This window comes from Elephas maximus, chromosome 1 (genome assembly GCF_024166365.1).
Source record: "Elephas maximus indicus isolate mEleMax1 chromosome 1, mEleMax1 primary haplotype, whole genome shotgun sequence".
NCBI classification, from domain to species: domain Eukaryota; kingdom Metazoa; phylum Chordata; class Mammalia; order Proboscidea; family Elephantidae; genus Elephas; species Elephas maximus.
Genome location: NC_064819.1, coordinates 107,946,533 through 107,968,291, shown reverse-complemented (window position 1 = coordinate 107,968,291; position 21,759 = coordinate 107,946,533). Strand labels below are relative to the sequence as shown.

General features: G+C 46.7%; 3 protein-coding genes and 1 non-coding gene across 7 annotated transcripts in view; 3 read left to right on the top strand and 1 right to left on the bottom strand.

Moving 5' to 3' along the window:
- The window catches only part of XPO5 (exportin 5), a 58,385-nt gene extending 43,745 nt beyond the window's left edge, over positions 1-14,640 (top strand). For both annotated transcript variants that reach the window (XM_049892708.1, XM_049892717.1), the window contains 12 exons: positions 2,719-2,819; positions 3,634-3,730; positions 4,534-4,670; positions 5,361-5,458; positions 6,192-6,238; positions 6,677-6,774; positions 7,606-7,668; positions 8,450-8,532; positions 9,013-9,120; positions 9,260-9,397; positions 9,615-9,779; positions 9,938-14,640. In XM_049892708.1, the coding sequence (XP_049748665.1) occupies positions 2,719-2,819; positions 3,634-3,730; positions 4,534-4,670; positions 5,361-5,458; positions 6,192-6,238; positions 6,677-6,774; positions 7,606-7,668; positions 8,450-8,532; positions 9,013-9,120; positions 9,260-9,397; positions 9,615-9,779; positions 9,938-10,075 (1,273 nt within the window). In that variant the 3' untranslated portion in view covers positions 10,076-14,640. The remainder of the gene's footprint in view (positions 1-2,718; positions 2,820-3,633; positions 3,731-4,533; positions 4,671-5,360; positions 5,459-6,191; positions 6,239-6,676; positions 6,775-7,605; positions 7,669-8,449; positions 8,533-9,012; positions 9,121-9,259; positions 9,398-9,614; positions 9,780-9,937) is intronic.
- LOC126058141 (U6 spliceosomal RNA) lies at positions 5,507-5,613 on the top strand. The gene has a single exon (XR_007513117.1). It is a non-coding gene; the product is annotated as a U6 spliceosomal RNA (small nuclear RNA).
- Positions 12,336-16,289, bottom strand: POLR1C (RNA polymerase I and III subunit C). 2 transcript variants are annotated; one of them, XM_049893017.1, is made up of 9 exons: positions 16,056-16,289; positions 15,886-15,957; positions 14,183-14,290; positions 13,822-13,957; positions 13,417-13,536; positions 13,167-13,319; positions 12,830-12,979; positions 12,600-12,716; positions 12,336-12,455 (listed from the first exon to the last, which is right to left on the bottom strand). In XM_049893017.1, exons 1-9 carry the CDS (start codon positions 16,122-16,124, stop codon positions 12,337-12,339), a joined length of 1,044 nt encoding a protein of 347 aa, XP_049748974.1. In that variant the 5' UTR covers positions 16,125-16,289; the 3' UTR covers position 12,336. The 2 variants fall into 2 exon arrangements, with proteins under 2 accessions (XP_049748974.1, XP_049748983.1); XM_049893026.1 differs by having other exon boundaries at positions 13,822-13,954.
- A 12-nt stretch (positions 16,290-16,301) lies between these two features.
- YIPF3 (Yip1 domain family member 3) lies at positions 16,302-21,293 on the top strand. 2 transcript variants are annotated; one of them, XM_049892999.1, is made up of 9 exons: positions 16,303-16,507; positions 17,152-17,349; positions 17,546-17,652; positions 19,013-19,058; positions 19,195-19,287; positions 19,432-19,563; positions 19,771-19,884; positions 20,081-20,204; positions 20,336-21,293. In XM_049892999.1, the coding sequence occupies exons 1-9, from the start codon at positions 16,427-16,429 to the stop codon at positions 20,482-20,484; spliced, it is 1,044 nt and encodes a 347-aa protein (XP_049748956.1). In that variant the 5' UTR covers positions 16,303-16,426; the 3' UTR covers positions 20,485-21,293. The 2 variants fall into 2 exon arrangements, with proteins under 2 accessions (XP_049748965.1, XP_049748956.1); XM_049893008.1 differs by lacking the exon at positions 19,432-19,563 and having other exon boundaries at positions 16,302-16,507.
- Positions 21,294-21,759: the final 466 nt, after the last annotated feature.

Sequence of the window (21,759 nt, the reverse complement as noted above, 5' to 3'; positions counted from 1 at the left end):
ACACCAGAGAAGCCTTGGGCCACCATTAAGTCAGGACCCTTGAAAGGCTATATCTCAGTGAAATGTTACGGTAGAAAAGCCCTACCCACCAGGGACAAGAGATGACAAGGTTGTCTTTGCTGGAGTTCTACTTTGCAAAAAAGTATGAGAATCTGATGGACTCCATTATGAAAGTTGGGAGTTGAAATTTTCCCCACCCATGTGGTCTGGGAAATTAACTGAGAACATAAAAATTGGTTCTATTGTTATTCTTTGATCTCTTGGTAGAATAAGTCTTCTAAAAATGACCTCACAAGCCAGAGTTACAAAGATACTTGGTAAGAGCTAGGAAACATCACAAACAACAGGATTTGAGCCCCAGGGCCTTGAGATATGGAACGATAGGCTGAAAGAAAATATAGAAAGGTAAGCTGGAAATGAAGACAGATTTTCCAGAATGACTGAAAGACATGAAGCTTCAGGTTAAAGAAAGGATAAATCCAATTTAAGTACACCATAGTAAAACTGCAGAACGCCAAAGACGGTATTAAGAGAAAATGTTAAGAGTAGCCAGAGATAAAAGAGATCACCTACAAAACAACAGTAATTAGCCTAGCAGAGTTGTAGGTGGCCTGGCCACGCATTGATGGAGTGCCTCAACTCAAAGCCAGCTTGCAAAGACCTAGAGAGTTTGTTTTTGTTTTTCTTTCTGTGCTAAGCATTTAATGAAATCTTTATCGGGCCACTCACTGGCTGACTGCTGGGATAGTGGGATAGATTTCAGTTCTACACACGACAAAGAATATGGCCTTTGCACCCAAAACAAAACAAAACGAACAACAACAAAAACAATTTGGAAAATTCACTAAACAGATGACTGCAGCCCTCAACAAGCAACCGATTTCCAGAGTTACCACATGATAACACTCAAAATGTTCAGTTTTCAACAAAAAATTACAAGGCATACAAAGAAATGGGAAAGCATGGCCCATTCACAGGGGGGAACAGTCACAGGAACTGTCCCTGAGAAAGCCCACATGTTGGACTTAGTAGACAAAATCTTCAACTTTCTTAAATATGCTTTAAAAGCAAAACATAACCAGGGATAAAGAACTAAAGAAAAACCAGGAGACCTATATATGAAGAAATTAGGACTGTCAATAGAAATAATAAAAAACCAAATAGAAATTTTGGAGCTGAAATAAAAACTGTGCTAGATGATTTCAACAGCATATTTAAGCAAGCAGGAGAAAGAATCAGCAAACTTGAAGATAAGACAATTGAAATCTTCCAGTCACGGGATCAGAAAGAAAAAAAATGAAGAAAAATGGAACAGAGCCTGTGTGGGACACCATCAGGTGAACCAACATACACATTACGGGAGTCCCAAAGGAAGAAAATAGAAAGGGGCAGAGAATATTTGAAGAACTAGTGCCCAGAAACTCACATTTTTTAATAGTAAAAATATTAATCTATACATCCAAGAGTCTCAACAAATGACAGCATAAACTTAAAAAGATCCACACCAAGACATTTTAGTCAAACTGTTAAAAGATGAAGACTAAAAAAAAGTCTTGAAAGCAGCAAGAAAGAAGCCACTCGTCATGTACAAGGGATTTTCAACAAGATTACCAAGCAGCTCCTTAGGAGAAAAGACCTGGGAATCTGCCTCCATACAGATGACAGTCTAGGAAACCCTATGGGGCAGTTCTGCTCTGTCACATTGGGTTGCATGAGTCAGAATCGACTGAATGCACCTAACAGCAACAACAAAAACAGCAGCTGATTTATCATCAGAAACTCTGGGGTCCAGACCTAGTAGCCCTCAGTAGGGAGATGGGAAAATAACCTGGAGTTAACTTACTAAATGGTCTTCTAAAAAGCAGTTTAATGAATATACTAGCAAGTGTACATGGATAGATTTAAGAAACAATGTTGAGTTTTTTTAAAAAGCATTGCCTAAAAGGATCTGCTTGCTCAGCGTGCGCCTTAAATATTTAACCTTGCTGATGTGTGTTATACGCTTTAGTTTGAAATGTTTTATAATTACTTTTGGAGAGAAAAATAGGTAGATAACGCTGTCTAATGACTGTAGATGGTTAATTGATGCCATTGCTGTGGGCAGGCTGGCCTGCCTCAGATGGCAGGTTGATCAGGTCGTTACTCCTTAGTCATACAAAGCCAGTAGCGGCTCAGTGAGTCGTTTTGGTGGGGAACAGAGGCATGTTTTGGGAATTGTGAACGTACCTCCAGGCAGCTTAAACAACTGTCAGAACAGTGGAGGTTCAGTGCTCTTGGAATGAAGGCAAAACATCTGAAAAAATGGGATATATTACTGCCCTGTCTGTGTCCTTACCTGTGAGTCCACAATGCTGCTGACATTTCATCTTATATAACTGGTAGGCAGAAAACTAGGGGTGCCAAGGCATTATCTCAGGTTTAAGATATTTTGCTTTCTAGGTTTTAGGCTGTGATATTGTCCTGCTCTCTCAAGATTTGGGTCTCATGTATTGGTTACTTTTAGATGTTGTATACTATACTCATTAGCTTCATCTTCTGAGGAAACATTCAAATGTTTATGCCTTCTTTCTATCCCCTGCTGAAAGGAGTGTTGACGGTGAGATCTGTCTATATGTTAGTGTGGTACTAGAGTTTGGCTCACTGACTTATAAGGTGAAAGCTCATTCTACTTTCTCGACAGACCACAGAAAGTTCACATAGCATCCATTTTTCTTCCAGAACCCACAATACTTTATATGCACCAGAAATGCTAGCCAAAATGGCAGAGCCTTTTGCCAAGGCTCTGGATATGTTTGAAGCGGAAAAATCTGCTATATTAGGTAAGAAATCTAGCCTTTCTTTTCCTAAGTTCACCTTCTCTGTCATGGGCTACTTAAGCAGCTTCAGTGTAGTTGGTGTCTGTCTTGGCCTAGATGGTCCTGGGCCTTTTCCTCTCGCTCTGCTACACTTAGGGTCTATGTTGCAAATACTAGACAAAATAGAAATTCCAGGAAGTGTCTTGTCATTAATATAAAAAGTAGATGTTGCTTCACCGTCCTACTTTCCCCTCTCCCTTCCCAATTCTGTTACTCAAGTTAAGCAAGAAACGCCTGCTACAGAAATATGTTGCCAACCAGAACATACTAGAATGGGCAAGCAGTTCTGTCTGGCAGCTTCTAATTATGAGCAAGATTTGAAATGTAAAAGTGCCTCTGATCAGAAATACAGATCTTTTAAGGCAGTCGTTTTCATATTGCGCTAAGGAAGTTTCATTTTGATCTGTTTACATCTTCGGCTTTTGCATAAGATTTTGTTTGCAAAATGGGTTCCACAACTTCAAGGGGGACTATCCATTGCTTTATGGAAGGATCCTTTTGAACTGTGACTGTATTTTGGTCCAAGTCCCATCTGGAGAAGCCCTGGCAAAAGTGGGAGTACCCAGGTCTGATGTAAAGTCCTGGATATTTAAATAGCTTTCATCTTTCCCTATAAAGAGGGTATAACCAATCACCTTTAAGGAATCTCTTAGAGCCTCTAGCTGGTAGAAGACTTGACCAGCAGCTTTGCATTTTTAGCACTCCCCCAAAACCACATCTGGCTGCTGTAGTTTGTTGGCCGCCAAACAGCATGTTCGTGACACCTCTTTCTCTATAGGATTACCTCAGCCCCTCTTGGAACTCAATGACTCTGTGGTCTACAAAACAGTCTTGGAAAGAATGCAGCGTTTCTTCTGCACCCTCTATGAAAACTGGTAAGGAGCTAATGCTGCCTCTCCATGTTCTAGACGTACACCGTAAAGGAGTGGCCATGGGTTGGACTTTTAATCTAGACCTCTAGTGCATAGGTAAGGTGAGGCAAAGATTTGACAGGAAATTAATAATAGTGTCAAATCAAAATAAACAGGCTGCTTTCCTACATTTGCTTTTTTATAATTATCACGTGAGCCTCACAGTCCTAGCCATTACTTGGTGTTTCATGTAACATCAGCTTGTCTGTGTTGCCAGTGCATAACATGATGAGACCTGAGTAGCCTTAATGGTGGCGATGTATTTGCTCAGGATCCTCACTGCCGGTAGCCTACTTCTCATGGAACGCAGAGGTAGCCTGCCGGGGTTTTGTGTTCAGGGCCCGATGGGACGGGGAAGCAACTGACCCGTGTGCATACCACACCCAGGGCATTGGCCACCCTAACCCAGTGCTCTAATCAGCCAAGCTAATGAGAGATTCTCTGTCGTTAACATACATCACATGGTAATGAAGGCTACTGTTGATCTTGGATACAAACATCTGTCTTTGAAAAGATCCCATGTGTGCGTTCAAGGAGTTTCTTAAAAGTAGGGGAAGGTAGATTTTACTTTCCATTTATGATAAAAGATGAAGTCCATATCTTTGAAGTACACTGATAAAGCTAAAGAGCTCTTAAAAGTAAAATATAATTGTTTTTCTATTTTTTAGAAGTCTTATTTTTTAGAGATAGAAATGAAATTCTCTGGGCAGTCAGGCCTGGTAATAACGTATGTCGGGTTTGTCATTCCCAATGCTTTTCCCTTACAGTTTCCATATCCTAGGGAAGGCAGGCCCTTCCATGCAGCAAGACTTTTACACTGTGGAAGACCTTGCTACCCAGCTCCTCAGCTCAGCCTTTGTCAACTTGAACAATATTCCTGATTACCGACTCAGACCCATGCTTCATATCCTTTTAAAAGTCACAAGAGAAGCTGAAAATGTGGAAGATTAGAGTCAGAAATAGTTCACAGGAACCAGAGGGAGGCAGAGCTGCATGGAAGAGATGGGGTCATTTATCTAAGTGCATATTAACCTCATTAAGAGACAGGAGGATAGGAGTAAATAGCTCGAAAAACGTGAAGGCAATCTGGGGGTCTTGAAAGCTCTTTCTGCTGCTATTATAAACTTTTCCCTTAAGGGTAAATCTTTACCATTTCAGTTCTTGGGAACATTAAAGATAAAGCTTTTATCCTTTTATTTTCTCAGGTACTTCCTCTCTGAAGAAGCACCTTCATGCTTCATCCTCATTGAGATGCTTTTTATTTTTTAAATGTATTTGTGAGAATGGTGAAGACAAGTTTATTACAAGGATGACTCTCCTATTTTCCTCTCTACTTTTGGGCAACCCAGTCCTCAGATCTATGCAGCCTGGTAGAAAGGATAGTTAAACTATAAATATAATGGAATTGAGTATCCATGCAGCTTAGGATTTTAGGAAAAGAGCTTGAAGATTTTAATACAGGATGTTCTTGGCATCTTGCAAGTCCTTTGGAGGTTTACTCTGCCCACGGGTGCAGCCTGTCAGGTGAGGGGTGCTTTTAGAATGAGGGGGCTATGTGCTCATGTGCTAAAACGTCCTTAACCTGCTGTGGCATGGGTCTTCGTGAAGCCTCTGGTGCTCTTTTGTCCCCCAGAGCACTATGAAGCCCTGGTGTCTCCCATACTTGGACCTCTTTTCACCTACCTCCACATGGTAAGAGATTGGTCAGGAAAGGATAGCAAAGAGTGAAAGTGCTCTTGGGTACTTGCTTTGGCAGCACATACACTAAAATTGGAACAATACAGAGATGATAAGCATGGCCCCTGTGCAAGGATGACACTCAAATTTGTGAGGCGTTCCATGTTTTTTTAAACATTTTGTTGTATTTAAAAAATAAAAAGAATACTCATGGGGCAGGTGGCAACTCCTGAGCCTTGTGATCAGGAGCTCCTGAAAGTGTTGTCTCTAGCCTTGCCCAGGATGGCTGCCTAGAGTCTTTGCTACAGTGGATTGAGCAGCCCCCCAAAAACTAAACTAGTTCAGTCACCCATGAAGCACCTTCAGACTCAGATTATGCTCCTAACTCTGTTAACTGAGAGAAGTGGTGACCAGGGGAGTGCTTCCCCTTGGTCTGTTTCCCTGTATCTGAAATTAGGCAGGAGGACCAGCTGGATGGAGAATAGAAGTGTCCAGAGAGACCCAGGAATTCTAAAATGTTAATCCTCCCCAAGTAAAGAGGTGTTTGATAATGGCTGCCCTCATCCTGGGTATGGGAGAGGGTACAGAAACCATATCTGGTTGTTTTAACTTTGGGAGCCCCTCTAGGCCCTGTCATTGATACCTGGAATCATCCTTGGCTAATTTTAATTACAAGGCAGGCCTAAGATACTATCTGTTCCAACTCTATCCCCAGTTCTAGTACTGAGTTCCGTTTTTTTCCCCACAGAGGCTTTCCCAGAAATGGCAAGTCATTAATCAGAGAAGCTTGCTGTGGTAAGGAAGAAACATCTGTTCTCTTTGGTTGATGAGCTGGGGCAGAGCAGGTGGGGGAAGTAAGGAAGGTAGGGGCATGGAGGGACTTCTGTTCCAGAGCTAGAACAGCTGTGGGTTATAGTCATTCTTAGCCTCGATAGTAGTCTGATAGGTGTGACAGTAGGCAGGCCCTGAGATTAAGCCTTCATAGAGGGTTCAGATGTCTTAGGAGGATGCTGAGACCTCCCTACCCACTTAGGATTTCAATTCAACGTCCTCTGTCCAACTGGACATAGTCACAAGGTAATGATTTACCTCAGTGGGTCATTGCCGTCCAGTCCCAACATTTGCATAGAAAGCAGACCAGAAGGAAGTGGGTGCAGAGGGTCAGTTAGTGTCACTGCTTTCCTTGCCCATCCCTTCCCACACTCTGGGACTTGCCCCCTTGGTTTTCTGCAGTGGAGAAGATGAGGCTGCAGATGAAAACCCAGAGTCTCAAGAGATGCTGGAAGAGCAGCTGGTGAGGATGTTAACCCGAGAGGTCATGGATCTAATCAGTAAGTGGCACATGGCATATGGGAAACGGGTGGCAGAGAATTTTCCTGGGAAAAGAGCTGCTCACTTAGCCAACCCTGTGAAACATGCAGAGATTCATGTCAGCAGCAGTACTGACAGATGGATAAAAAACAACTAGGGATGTTCTGTGAGTTGTGAATTGAATTGTATTTGTTTATACTGAGGCCAGAGTAAGAGGAACTGATCTAAAATAGCAGGAGGAATTTGGAGTAATATTAGGAATAACTTCCTGGCTTTGCCAAAATAGGAAAATTTTAAAATTCTTAGACATGCAGGTTGTTAATTTCTTTTCATTTCTCTGGAAATGTTGAAAGAAATGGTACTTGGTTATTTCATTTGTTTGAAATCCAAAGTAGATGAGGCTATATTAGGCATCCTCTCCTGCCCACTCTCAGGGAGTTCTGTGATTTCTCCTCAGTTAATTGAACTTGAAGAGGGCCAAAACACAATCTGTTCACAATCATCAAAATGCCTCTCTCTTATTAGTGAAGCTGATTTTGTGCCTAGATAGTATCCCCTTCCCTCCTAACCTGCCCAGAGACAATTTGGGATCAGCAGGCCTGGAGTGAAGCCCTGGTGGTACAGTGGTTAAGAGCCAAGGCCGCTAACCAAAATGTCGGCAGTTCAGATCTACCAGCCACTCCTTGGAAACCCTGTGGGCAGTTCTACTCTGTCCTATAGGGTCACTATGAGTCGGAATCAACTTGATGGCAATGGGTTTGGTTGTTTTTTTTTCTTAGGGCTGGAGTGGCCGTTGTCTGGTGATTACACAAACCCTCCCTTCACACAGTAATCCTGTTTTCTTGCTTTAGCGGTTTGCTGTGTTTCCAAGAAAGGTGCAGACCACAGTACTGCGCCCCCTGCAGATGGAGATGGTAAGTGAGCCTGCTGCTCGGCCCCTGTAGGTCTCCGTTCAGGCTCCTAAACATTGTTCTTTCTGTAACCAGCTCAGTTCCTGTAGAAAGTCTTTGGCTAGTAGTTCGGAGAGGATGAGACGCTGTACATGTAGCTCTCCTCTATACTAGCCCACTTGGTGTATTCCTCCAGCAGACTCCTGCTCAGAGCCTTTGCACTTGCTGTTTCCTCTACTTAGAATAATTTTCTGCCCACTGTATTCATAGCTTATTGCCTTGCTTCATTCAGGTCTCTACAAAAAATGTCACCTGAGAAGTCTTCCATAACCAACTTTTCAAAAACAGCAACCCCAGCTACTCTATATTCTTTTTCTGCTTTATTTTTGTTCATAGTACTTGTTACTACCTGACATTGTATTGTTTTTATTTATGTATTCATTTATTATCTGTCTCCTGACTAGACTATAAACTCCCATTAGGGAAAAAAAAAAAAGGACTTTTTTTCCTGTTATGTCCCCAATACTTAAATATTTGTTCAGGGAATAGGAGCCTCAGCATTTACCGCTTTTTCAGTTAGTCCCTGTAGATCTCGTTTCTCTCTGCTGCTTCCCAAATATATGACTAGATGCATTTCCAGATGATCTTTCCTGGGCAGGAACTTCCACACCCTTTCATGGGAGATCCCAGTACTACTCAGGCACCAGTCAGCCCAGGATACTCTGTGCTCTTCAGGCTTCTGCCAGAACAGGAGAACTCCCTGTTCTCAGAGGATGGAGCTTACCGTTTTGCTGTCTGCTTACAGATGAAGAGATGATGGCCACAGAACTAACCCCCTCGGCTGTGGCGGAGCTTACAGACCTGGGCAAATGTCTGATGAAACATGAGGTGGGTAGAGGGGGCAGGTGCTTCCTTTTTTTCTTGCCCACGTGGGGAGGCAGCATCCACTTTCGTCACTCTGTGACGCCATCAGAAGAGTTTTTTGGTAGCACTCCTTTATGTAAGTTCCTGCCTCCGAAAGCCCGCAGACAACAAACGAGAAAATCCAAGGCCATGGGAACGTCTCCCATGCCAGTCTGGGCAGAGTCTCTCAGAAGAAACACAAGTGCACATCCGCATGTCCTGGTGTGGAGCCTCACCCAGGCCCTGACGTTTATCAGCTTCCTGTATGTAATTTTTCTGTTACTCGTTGTTTTCTTCTTTCTGACTGCATGATATACAGAAGTCGAGGAAGTAAACTCACTTCGCTTCAGTAGCTGCTTTTACCATTTTCCTGCGTAACTATTACACACTCCAGCTCCTGATATATAGGAATAGAGAAAATTGTGCTTATTTTCCCATTGTAATTACCCACCCTTTCCTGTTCAGGATGTCTGTACAGCACTATTAATCACAGCCTTCAACTCCCTGGCCTGGAAGGATACTCTGTCCTGCCAGAGGACAACCACACAGCTCTGCTGGCCTCTCCTCAAACAAGTATGGTTACTCACCCCCTTCCCCATCCCCTGTGAAAGGTTTGGTCATGAGGACTGACTGAATCAGAAGGATTGGGGTGCATTATATTCCTGGAGTCTTCAGAGTACCCCTTTGGCCCTGAGCACAGCTGTCTCCCCAGGTGCTGTCAGGGACACTGCTTGCAGATGCTGTTACGTGGCTTTTCACCAGCGTGCTGAAAGGCTTACAGACGCACGGGCAACACGACGGGTGCATGGCTTCCCTGGTCCATCTGGCCTTCCAGATATATGAGGCACTGGTGAGTGGAGGAGAGATGAACGGGAAGAAAAAGTATGGGGGCAGGACGGCTGTGGCTTCATCCCTTATGGCCTACTCCCGATCATTTGGGCCTTATCCTGAATTTAGGCATCTGCTGAGTTGCTAGTGCTGCCCCTGAGAGGTGGGTGTAGCAGGGAATGGAGAAGGTGGAAGGGCCCACACCTACATTACTGAGTGGATGTATTCCCACTTGTCAGCGCCCCAGGTACCTGGAGATAAGAGCTGTGATGGAACAGATCCCTGAAATACAGAAGGACTCTCTGGACCAGTTTGACTGCAAACTTTTAAACCCATCCCTGCAGAAAGTGGCTGACAAGCGCCGGAAGGACCAATTCAAACGCCTCATTGCTGGCTGCATCGGGGTAGGTCATCCCCAGTGCACCTTCATGAGTGCTCCCAACCGCCTTATGGTCTCATTAACCCATGTGTATGGGACAGACCAGAAGCCAGGTGGGATGATCTTTAAAAAAACTGACTAGTCAGGGCCCAACATTAGTTTTTTCTCATTTGTTTTCCACAGAAGCCCTTGGGAGAGCAGTTTCGAAAAGAAGTTCACATTAAGAATCTCCCCTCACTTTTCAAAAAAACAAAGCCAGTATTGGAGACAGATGTGCTGGAAAATGACGAGGGTGTCCTGGCCACCATCTTTGAACCCTGAATCAAGCTTTTGGGCATTCTTCCTTGGACTTATTGTCATCTCTTCTTCCCCTTCTTAGTTAATCTCTAGGCCCCTCTCCACTGTCACCTCACTTCCCCCATTGTCAGCCTGGAGAGAGATCCAGGTCTGGAGTTGGAGAGAGTGGGCCCTCCTATGCAGGGCCAGTAGTAGTTATACTGAAGTATCAAGAAAGGGAGTTAGGGCTTCTACCATTCTGTCTAGATCTCTCCTAGGTGTCTCCCATTCTGCTTGGAGTTTTGACTTTTCCAAGAGAAAAGCTATAGCAGAGCAGCCCTTTTCCCCAAGCCTTCCCATCTGTGCAGAATGGTAACTAGGGGTGCTGTACCCAACATTGCGACTACCCAGGCTTACAGCAGGGGTTCAGTCCTCAACTGCCTGTGCCAGAGTTCCTACTGGACCACTGTAAGCCCCTCTGAGCCCCCTTCGCAGTGGGGCATGTTGCAGATGCCGAGTGCCGAGCTGAATTTGGCCAGTTCGCTCATTTTGTTTTGAGCAAGAATCTGGCCGTCTGATGGGATCCGTGGCACAGGCAACTGCTAACCTCTAGGCACGGTACCAAGCGTAGCACCTCCAAGGACCAGGGCTGGGCCAGGGCCCTAATGCTCTCTAGCTTCCCTGTTGGGAGTTTACACATCTTGCCCTTCCACGAATGATCCCTCAGTGTGGTTTCTCCGGCTCCAGCATCCACTCAGGCATAAGAGCCACAGTACCCTATAGCGTCGCATAACGCCATTGGCATCCAAGGTTGATCCAAACCAACTAGGCTACATCTGTGACAAGTAGCTAGCAAAGCCACTGGTCTCTCCTTGGTGAGTCCAGGTGCCTTCAAAAATCTCATGGTCTTTCAGGTCCCTGGTCACTTCTCCATGGGGGCATTTCCCTAAGAAAAGAACATAAAGAAAATATGCCTTCCCAACACAACCTGTGCTGTGAGTCTCCGGTCCATTCTAGAGGTCACTGGAAGGCTTATAAGCGGAGGGAAAGAGGATGTAAGACCCTAACCCTGAGGTCATTTGTGGCACGGCATTAAGTGTGTGTGTTCATGTGCTCTGCATGAAGACAGGCCTGTCATCAATCCCGCCCCCTGGTGGGAGAGGTGAGTGAGGCTATGCACAGGCTTGGTAAGGGTTGAGAAGAGGCAAAGCTGGGGAAGCAGGATTTGGGAGTCTCATGTTGCTGTCTCTGCTCCCTCTTCCTGGACGGTGCTTTGGGTTTCTTTCTCTGTTGATTGTAAAGGCGATCTCATGGCGTGTTTCCCTCCAAATTTGATAGCTGCCTACTCTGTGGTTGGGGCTGTGGAGGGCATAGTTGTATTTATTGTGTTGTAATATTTTTAACATCCTGTGACTTCATGCTAGAAATTTTCTATTGTTTATAGAACCTTTTTGTAGAAACATTAATTCTGAAGCATATCTGCATGTCAGTAAAAATCTCAATTTTATATAGAAAGGGCCCCATCTGCCTTTTTCTAACCAGTCTTAATACCAGTGACATATTTCAGGGTCATTACTACTCATAAGCATTCGCCAAAGGCACTGGGCAAGAGGAGCGGTGACTGATGGACTGGAGTTAAACTGTCAGCTAGAAAAAGATCTCTTCCTGGCTGCCTAGACCAGGCAGCCCATACCATTCTCCCAGTGTCTGTAACAGATGGCTACTGGACCAGACCCCTAACAACTGCCCAGGGAATTGCTGTTCCTCTCATGTAGCTATTGATAGCAGTGTTACTACCCTTTTTTCTATCAGGAACATCCCCCGATAATCCAGGGAATAGGTGAAAAGGTAGATTGACTCTGGTTCCTCTAGGCCTCTAGGTTTCTGGTGCCTGTGCCATCAGAAACCACTTTAATTTACTTCAGTTTGGCTTTTCTCAGGAGGCTTGGTCCTGACCTGCAGTGACATCTGAGCCCAATGTTCCTAATTCCTAAATGAGCAAAACTGTTCTAAGGCCTTATATTTTGGGACCAAAAATCAAGATGTGATCTGACAAAACGATTTTTGTTTGAATATGAATTTATTTACATGAAAGAAAAGCCTTACAAAGGCATAGCAATCACATTTCATGACACATTTAACAAAACGTATTGACTAAAAGCTAGAACTGCCCCAGGAAATTCAGGACCCTTAGTCACACTGGGCTCTGTACAGTAGTCCTGTGGGTATAGGCCAGAACCCAAAATCTTCAGCTTGCATGAGAGCATCGAAGGCTACCCATCCCAGTTAAGTGTCCAGGGCAAACCTCAGTCCATCTGAACCGCATCTAGTTCATCCAAGAACCGCCGGCACTTTCCCATCAGGACTTTGATGGCTTCACTCACCAGCACATCTGGTGGCAATACCCCTGTGGACTCAACAGAGACTGGGGACCAAAGAGACCCTTTAGCCGTGGGGCTTGCCTGTGTAAGTTATTGCTAAATCCCACATCCCATCTGAACTCTGAAAGGAAGCTGCAGCATCCAAGAGCTCACCCGCTCCCTTCACTTGATCCACCCAAAATACTCACAGATATAATGATCCCGAACCCGGGCCAGCCGAACAACCTTCTTTAGCTTCTCATTCCGGAAGACTTCTCTGCTGAAGGTATCCAGCCGGGGATTGGCAACTCTGGCCACCTTTTTACCTAATGAAAGCAAGCCATATTACACTTTCTCTATTGGAGCCCAGAGCTTTTATTTCTCTCTGTCTTAAAATATACTTTAGGTCCTGACCTGAAAAGCATCCCAAATACCATACCTTGGACTTCCTGTACCTCAATGACACCAGGTGAGAAGCACTGCCTCAGCTCTTCAGCTGCTTCTCCTTCCACAGGCTCAAGCAGGGTGATGTCGGGCAGGAGCCTGTAACTGGCTGTTGCCACAGGCGAAAACTTGGCATGATCTTTGCCTGGAGGGGAGAAGGAAATACAAAGCCGGTGGGAAACTCTTCTTCAGTGTCCTAAGCTACTGCAGCAAAAGTACATGTTCACTGGCTTTCTGCCTGTCAGGGAAATCTCCGCTGACTTCCTTTGTCATGCCTTGCCCCAATGCGATCAAATTACCCCCCTGCCCAGTGCAGCCCACAGGGTTCTCACCAATGCCTTTGACACAGTGCATGAGCAGGTCAATCTCCTGGCCGGGCCGCAGCTGAGCAATAAGAATGTCGTCGTGCACTGGCCGGATAGTGCCCTCTGGGAAGACATCAGCCTGGTTCCCCAGGGGCACCCATGTCATGTGCCTGGTGTACACTAGAGAATGAAGCATGTCAGAAGACTTCAGCCCCTAAAGCCATACTCCTCGTACCCGCAACAGGCAGGCTCTCTTCCGCACATTACCACCGCTCACCTTTGTGGTTCACATAGAGTTCACTGGGATCAGAGGAATCTTTAGAAGCGTGGGGGTTCCGAGTGCACCTGACTTGTAGCCGAAACTGCAGAGTGTCTATCTCTGTGCCTTCTTCATCTTCTGCGTAAATGCAAGAGAAAGAGATTAACTCTTAGAAAACTAGTGACCATTTGAGTGTCAGGCACTATGCTGAGGGCTTTACATACACTTTTCATTTAATCCTCTCGACAAACTCATGAAACAGGTATTATCTTCATTTCACAGGTGGAAAACACTGATGTACTAAAAGATTAACTTTTCCAAGATCAAATGCAGGTTTTGAACTCAGGCAGTCTGACTCCAGAATCTTACTTTAGAGGAAAGCTGCCCTCCTTTTCCCAAAATTTTATTTTCCCAAACCCTTACCTTGATTCCGATACTCAAAAAGACGAGGATCTGCATGAATGGGAATGAGTCCCAGCCGGTGAGCAAGGATCTCATCCTGGACTATGGATGTGTTGTTGTACACCAGAACCTTTTCCACAGCCATGGTTGGCACCTGCTCAAGGAAACAATCACCAATCACCCATCTGCAAAGACCCAGTAGGCTCTTCACTCCCACCCTGTGACAGGGAGAGCTCTTCCTAGAAAAATGCTTGATAAAGAGATAAGAAGAATGACCAGAAGGAATGCTCAGCAAATTTGCAGGAAAAACAAGGGTGGGAGGGTCACTTTGAGATCCTCAGCAAGCTTCCCCATACAACCTTGCCGCTACATCCATTGATACCTCAGCTAATAGAATGCGTCGAAAAGCATTGGCGATGGCTGCATCAATTCCCACCATGTCGAACTCCAATGAGTTTTCATCCATGTGTACCACATCCACACGGAAATTCTGGAGGGACAGGAAAAAACACTGAGGCCTGGTCTCTATGCTCCCCCCTCCCTAGATATTTCCCTTAATGTTTTTTTTAACATCCTCTAAAATCCAAAAACCTCCTCCATGCCCAGATGTCCCTTTCTCCCCCAATCCTTTCATAGTTGAAAAGTTTCTCTGTTTTTGTCTTCCGTTCATTCAAAACCTCTGTAATCTGCCTCCAGCCAAACCATCTCACGGAGGCCGTTCTATTAAAGAACAGAAGCTTCCATATTACTTAGGGCAAGTAATACTACTCAGTCCTTACCTTGCTGGAATCCTCTACTACATGTGGAATTTTTTAATAAAATCCTTCCTTTTTAAAATTCTACTAGTCCCTTGGTTTCTGAGCACCAATCTTCTAGTTATCTTACGATTTTTTCTAAATTCACTATTTTTCCACCCATCCCCTAAATATTACTACTTCCCAAGTTCCTGTCTCTCACTTGGGTGACCTCAACCACACAATTTTAGCAACTCATCTGTACACTCACAACTCCAAAAATTATGTATCATTTCTGATCTCATTTCAAACATGTTCTACTAGCCTGCTAGACTGCTCTGCCTGCAGAAAATTGAATACATCGTCATTCCTCTTCCTCAGATCTATTCCTCCTTATCAAACAATAACATCACCATCCATCAAAGTTCCCTAAGCCAGGTTATTTTACACTTGGTCCTCACAAACAAAAAAACACCAAACCCACTGCTGTCATGAGTCAATTCCGACTCACAGCAACCCTATAGGACAGAGTAGAACTGCCCCATAGAGTATCCAAGGAGCGCCTGGTGGATTCGAACTGTTAGCAGCCCCAGCACTTAACCACTACACTACCAGGGTTCCCTTGCCCCTCACAGCCCACATCAAATCAATCACCACTTTGACCCTCTATTCCCCTCTTTGTTCAATTTCTGCAATCATAATCTTAGTTCATTCTCTCCCAGCCATCAGGGTTATGAATCTTACCAAGTCTGCTTAAAAACTCTTCAAAAGTTACCTGTCACCTACAGTGCCTACAACGAATTCCAATCTTGCCTACCACTCCTGCTGGTCCATTTTACATTCTAGCAATACTGAACTGTTTGAACATTCCAGGAGTACACCTCACGCCTTTATAATTTAGTTCATATTCTTAGTTCCTTCACACTTAGCTGTTCACAACTTGTTCAAGGCCCAATTTAGATGTTATCTCCTTCAGGAAATTTTCCTAACCCTCCCCCCGCCCCCATGCACACCCTGTGTCTATATTGCTATCAACCGCCTTACAAAGTTAGACAGGAATCATTTGTTTACGCGAAATGATTCCCCAACAAGAATCACAGAACAGGGCAGAAACTGTGTCTAATTCGGCCTACTACACGCAAGCGCCTAGCACATCGCTGGGATGGGAACGGGGCTCAATAAACGTCTGATGAATAAAGGTAGCCTTAAGGGCAGCTTCTGAGGCACAGGCTGTTCAGATCACAAGGTCCGGCCACACACACCCTCTCCAGACACCTCCGTCCGTACCCACCTTACCCTACCCTAATCGCTTCCCCTCCCAGTACTTCCAATCCTCCAACTCCTCCTTCACCTTCTCGAAGCGCTCCTGGTCCCAGGCATCGTCATAACCGGAATAGTTACCGGGGAAGTCGGTGGTATGAACCTAAAGAGCAAGAGAGACGAGTCTGTCGCCACTCCGACTCCAACTCATTCCTGTTTCGCTCTCCTTCTCTCTCCGGAGTTCAAGACCACAAGACTTACATTGCGAACCCCGAACTCCCCAAGAACCACGCGGTCCCGCATTTCTTCCACTGCCTGGGCCGCCGCCATCTTCAACCGACCCACGTGGCTAGAGCGTCAAACTGGCGAGCGCGAGCTAGTCCTACCGTCTCCTCGGCAACGAACGCTCGCCTGGAGGCTTAAGTATCGCGAGGGTTTGCCCCGCCTCCTCCCACGTCCCAAACTTCCGGAAGTCAGTTTGAGCCAAACATCCGGGTTTTTCGTTTTTGGGTTCCGGCTGATTCCATCTCTCCTTCTTGCCCGTGGACATCTCCCTCCCTCAGGCCCACGTCTCGCCCACTTCTCCGCGCGCGGGGTAGCGCGGGCTTCAGCGACGGGAGCCCTCGAGGGACATGGCAGCTGCGGCGGCGCCGGCCGGCGGCGCCCGAAACGGGGCTGGCCCGGAGTGGGGAGGATTTGAAGAAAACATCCAGGTAATGGCCCCAAGGCTCCGGCTGCCCCCAAGGCTGGCGACCGTCCTGAAGTGTCTTGGGAACTTTCTCGGGGCCTAGAAGTCCGTCCCTAACCTCCGTACCGTCTGCTCTAGTTGCAACAGTTCTTCACTGTTTTGGGTCTCAGTGCAAACCAAGTCGGTGGGGTTAGTGCTGACCTGAAAGGCCAGATACTCCGGCTGGAGGGCCACAGGTCTCTGGGCCTTCCCGAGGCGTTAGAAAGAGCGTGCTTTTGCTTTAGGGGCAAGTTGGGAGGTTGGCCGGGGTCAGGCATGACGGGGGAAGGGGTAATAACTGGCACTGGCTGAAAACACTGTGCACAGACATGCCTTCGCCTTGTGAAAGACAAAGGAAATGGGTGCTTTTGCTGCCCTTTGATAGTTTGATAGGGAAGATAGGAGAAATACATGAGTGGAAGACAGGTTTCCCAGGCTCGAAAAGAGGGCAAAAGCCAGGATCCAAAGGTTCTGAGAGCAGATGAGTGGGAAGAGATTGGCAGGATCTTTGGTGATTCCCACCCATACCCCAGCAGTGGAAGAACAAAACTCAAACCCTAGGGTGAGCAGAGGAGTACTTAACCGACGGATCAGAAAATTCCAGCACTCCAGGAGCCATTGTTTTCACAGGGTGGGGGCTCAGCTGTGATTGACATGGAGAACATGGATGATACCTCAGGTTCCAGCTTTGAGGATATGGGTGAGCTGCATCAGCGCCTGCGTGAGGAAGAAGTAGACGCTGATGCAGCTGCTGCTGAAGAAGAGGATGGGGAGTTCCTGGGCATGAAGGGCTTTAAGGGACAGCTGAGCAGGCAGGTGGCTGATCAGGTAAGCAAGGCTGGATCCCTGGCATGGGGAAAAGTATATCTAGGCAGGTCCCAGGTTCTGGAGTTGGTGTTGGTGAAGCTCACTCCAAGTTATCCAGTTAGAACCATGTAGAAATCCAACAGAAAAATAGGGAACAGTCCCCAGAGCCAAGAGGCTCACAATACCCAACCTCCCACCCCCATCTTCCTTGCTTCAGATGTGGCAGGCGGGAAAGAGACAAGCCTCCAGGGCCTTCAGCTTGTACGCCAACATTGACATCTTAAGACCCTACTTTGATGTGGAGCCTGCCCAGGTGCGAAGCAGGTGAGGATCCTTCTCCTGACAGAAACTGCCCTCCTAACACCTAGTCCTTCATCCAGCCAACAACCAGATATCAAGCCCTCAGGACCCCCGCTCTTCATGACCCCACCACCCCTCATCGCACCTTGTACCCCAGACACACCATAACTCTCACCACCCACTGAACACGACATGGCGCTAAACACATTGGCTTCCTTCACTTCTCCATGAGCAGATTCATTTTCCCTCAAAACCTAACTCAAATGTCACTTCTTTGTTCACCATTCCTCATTTCCATCCCCCATTTGTCCTCTCCCAATGTTCCTATAAAAAAAAAAAATTATAGAACTCTGTTTTTCTCTAGTAGATAACACTTCAGCACTGCTGTACTTTCTCATTCCTGGGTCTGTCTCCGCAGACCAACAGCTCTTTGAGAGCAGACTCTTGTTTATCTTTTTTTCCCGGCACCAGAACAGCCTGAACCAGAGTGTCAGTGCATAGTTGCTGAATGACTGTTCAAGAAACAGATTTAATCTTGGCTTGGTTCTTTGTTCCTTAGTTTAACTAATGTTTGTCAAAAAATAGTACCACTTAAATATTTATTGATCATACTTCTTTATTAAGTACAGTACTATTCTTGTTGTGTCTGATTCAGTGGTGAAGACAGATGGGAGCCTTGCCCTGGTGTGCAGTTACAAGACAGCACTCTTATGCTATGGTGGAGACACACAGGAAGAACTCCTGACCCAGGGTGGGCTGGGGAATGGGACAGGCCAGGTATCCCAGAGGAGGTAAAATTTAGCCAAAATCAAAGGTATTATTAGGAGCTGGTCACTTAAGAAGAAAGCGGGGACATGACTTGTACTTTTATTTTTTCTGTCTGGAATTTTCATAGCACTTCAGATAGATTTTTCAAGAAAATACCCAGTGGTGCCTAGAGGAATGGTAAGCAGGAAGAGGCAGGGGGCACTGTTTCCCTTAGGGACACCTTCTGAATCTTGCCCAGGGCCTCACCATCACAACCCTGAATGCTGGGTATTATGCTCTGCTGAGGTTTGCTTGTTTTTTAAAGAGGAGCAGGTCAAATAGGTTCATCGTCAGGTCTTCCCCCAGGACCCAGCTAGAGTCTCTGAATTCTGTATTGGTGCTGCTTCAGTCAGCACAGTGTCAGAGGAATGTTCTCCCTGGAAGTATTTCTAGGGGGAAGGAAGTCATTTCCCCATCCCCTGTCTCTTTACTGCCCTGTTCTCCCTGAATCATCTAGCATGTCCCCTGGGCGAGTTTCCTTTACCCTGGGATTAGAGAGATGAGTAAGACTCATGCCTTGACCTCCAAAACCTCACAGCTTAGTGCTACCTCTGCTCTTATCTCTCCTCTCTCTCAGGCTCCTGGAGTCCATGATCCCTATCAAGATGGTCAACTTCCCACAGGTGAATAGTGGGTGGCATGTCTGGAGAGCGAGGGGAGGCACCAGGGCAGAGGGTGGGGCCACCAGGCAAAGCCTGGGGAGGCATGAACAGAAAAGCCATGGTACCCTTCATGCTGAATGAGTTGGTATATTGACAGAAAATTGCAGGTGAGCTGTATGGACCTCTCATGCTGGTCTTCACGCTGGTTGCCATCCTCCTCCATGGGATGAAGACATCTGACACCATTATCGTAAGCAAAACAGAGGACATTGGGGGGTGGCTTAACTGGGTTGGAAGCTGCCCAAGGAGAGGATGGTAAAGTGAAGTGAAGGAGCAGTCCTTGAGGAAGGCCCTCAGAGGCCTTTCAGGGCTAAGCAGAGCCTTCGCCCCACAGCGGGAGGGCACCCTGATGGGCACAGCCATTGGTACCTGCTTCGGCTACTGGCTGGGCGTGTCGTCCTTCATTTACTTCCTCGCCTACCTGTGCAATGCTCAGATCACCATGCTCCAGATGCTGGCACTGCTGGTAAGGAGCCAGGCATGGTGGTGGGCAAGGGTAATCTTAAGAGAGTAGTCAGGCCTTGGTCTGCATGTGTCCTGGTTCCACAGGACCCCACCCAGGGCCTGGAATGGGAAGAACTGGCCACTGGACCCTTTATTACCCAGGGTCCCCATGAAGGCCAGAGACCAGCCCAGCCTGAGTGATTTTCCTTTCCACCATCCTCCTTCCTAGGGCTATGGCCTCTTTGGGCACTGTATTGTCCTATTCATCACCTACAACATCCACCTTCATGCCCTCTTCTACCTATTCTGGCTGCTGGTGGGTGGGCTGTCCACCCTGCGCATGGTAAGCTGGGAATGGGGTTTTCAGGAGTGGGCTGTTCTCTCAGGGATTTGGGAAGAACAGCCTAGAGCTGAGGTAGAACCCCATGAAGGGTTCTGAATGGGCTGGAAAAGTCCAAGATGGTTCTGCCTTGGGTAGGGTGTCTTCTCCCCATCCCTCGCTGGATCCAGGCCTCTGAGCTGTCTTCCTGTGGGCCTAGGTGGCAGTGTTGGTGTCACGGACTGTGGGCCCCACGCAGCGACTACTCCTTTGTGGCACCCTGGCTGCCCTGCACATGCTCTTCCTGCTCTATCTGCATTTTGCCTACCACAAGGTGGTAGAGGGTAAGTGACGGGAGGGCCAGGGTAGGGGTGGCTGTGGGTGCAAACAGCTGCCAGGGTTGGGGGGCTGGATGAGATAGCCTGTGGGCTGGTCCCAGCCAACTCCTGCTTATCTTCCATCACCCTTCTTTCAGGGATTCTGGACACACTGGAGGGCCCCAACATCCCGCCCATGCAGAGAGTCCCCAGAGACATCCCTGTTGTGCTCCCTGCTGCTAGACTTCCTGCCGCCATGCTCAACGCCACAGCCAAGGCTGTTGCGGTGACCCTGCAGTCACACTGACCTCACCTGAAATCCCTGGCCGGGCCCCTTCCCCCTGGCTGCAGAGCAGAGGAAGATTAAAGGACAATACTGATGGCATGTGTCTCTTTGATGGGGTCTCCAGCTGCCACAGAGCTGTAGCTGCTTAAGCACCTCCTTGCTGCCTGCCAGGGCTTGTGATAGGGCACAAGGCTGGGAACTCCTGGCCAGGACTGCAGGCTCTGCAGCCAGTGCAGAAAGTGGGTCAGCTCCTCTGAGGCCCCTCACCACCTACCCCTTCCTTCCGTTTTCTTTCTCCCACATTGTCTTGCTAAATATAGACTTGGTAATTAAAATACTGATTGAAGTCTGGAACTGCAGCTACCCTTCCAGTGGTCCTGCTTGCCACTCTACTTTCTGTACACACACTTGTGCTGTCAGCAGTGGTAATGTCACCTGCTCCTTTATACCCTCAACCCCGGCAGGATAAAGGTGGGACAGGCCAGAGTACAGTGACTCATGGAGCAGCAGGAGGCCTCAAGCACAAGAACCACAAGCCTCATGGAAGAGTATACCTGCACTCTTGGAAGCCACTGGAGCAATGTCAACTGGACAAAAACTTCCAGACCAAACCCCATGTCATTACATAGGCCTTTATGTACTTGGGTCGTTAATGTAGGGATGATTTTCCTGTGTGAGCTCACACTTGAAGACAAACTTGGCTTTGCCCTGGTTGTATACTAAGGTCAAAGAAACAAAGCTCCATTCGAGTGTTTTCTATGTTTTTTCCTTCAAGAGTGCTGTTAACTCTTTTAAAAAATAAAAAAAATAAATAAAAACCTACCACAGCTCCGTCCATCCTTAGCATGGGCTTCAATCTGCTCCATTTAAGAACTTAATTCCAGTGGTTATTAGAGGGAGTAAGGCCTTTGACCTGCCTTCACTACATGTGTGTTTTTTTTTTTTTTTTTCATCTTTCTGTCAATTTCTTGGTAAATCTGGGTCAGCAGCATCTTTCCCTGCTAATAAAGGGACTAACAGAAAGGGATATCCTTAATTTGCCCTAAATTATGCAAGTGAGGCCACCACCATCACCAGTGCACAAAGTTCTAAGAGCACTGCCTGCACGGCGAGGGGAGCCCTTCCAGAAAGCCCCAGCCCACAGTACACGCCGTCCCCCCTCTCCAGGTCGAGGATCCTGGCGGCCTCTTTATTTTTGGCTACCCCATCTCACCAGGACTGAGACGACCTCAAGGCATCCAGTGGGGCCCTAAGCACCTGAAGGAAGGGAGGCAACACCACCTTCCATCTACCTGC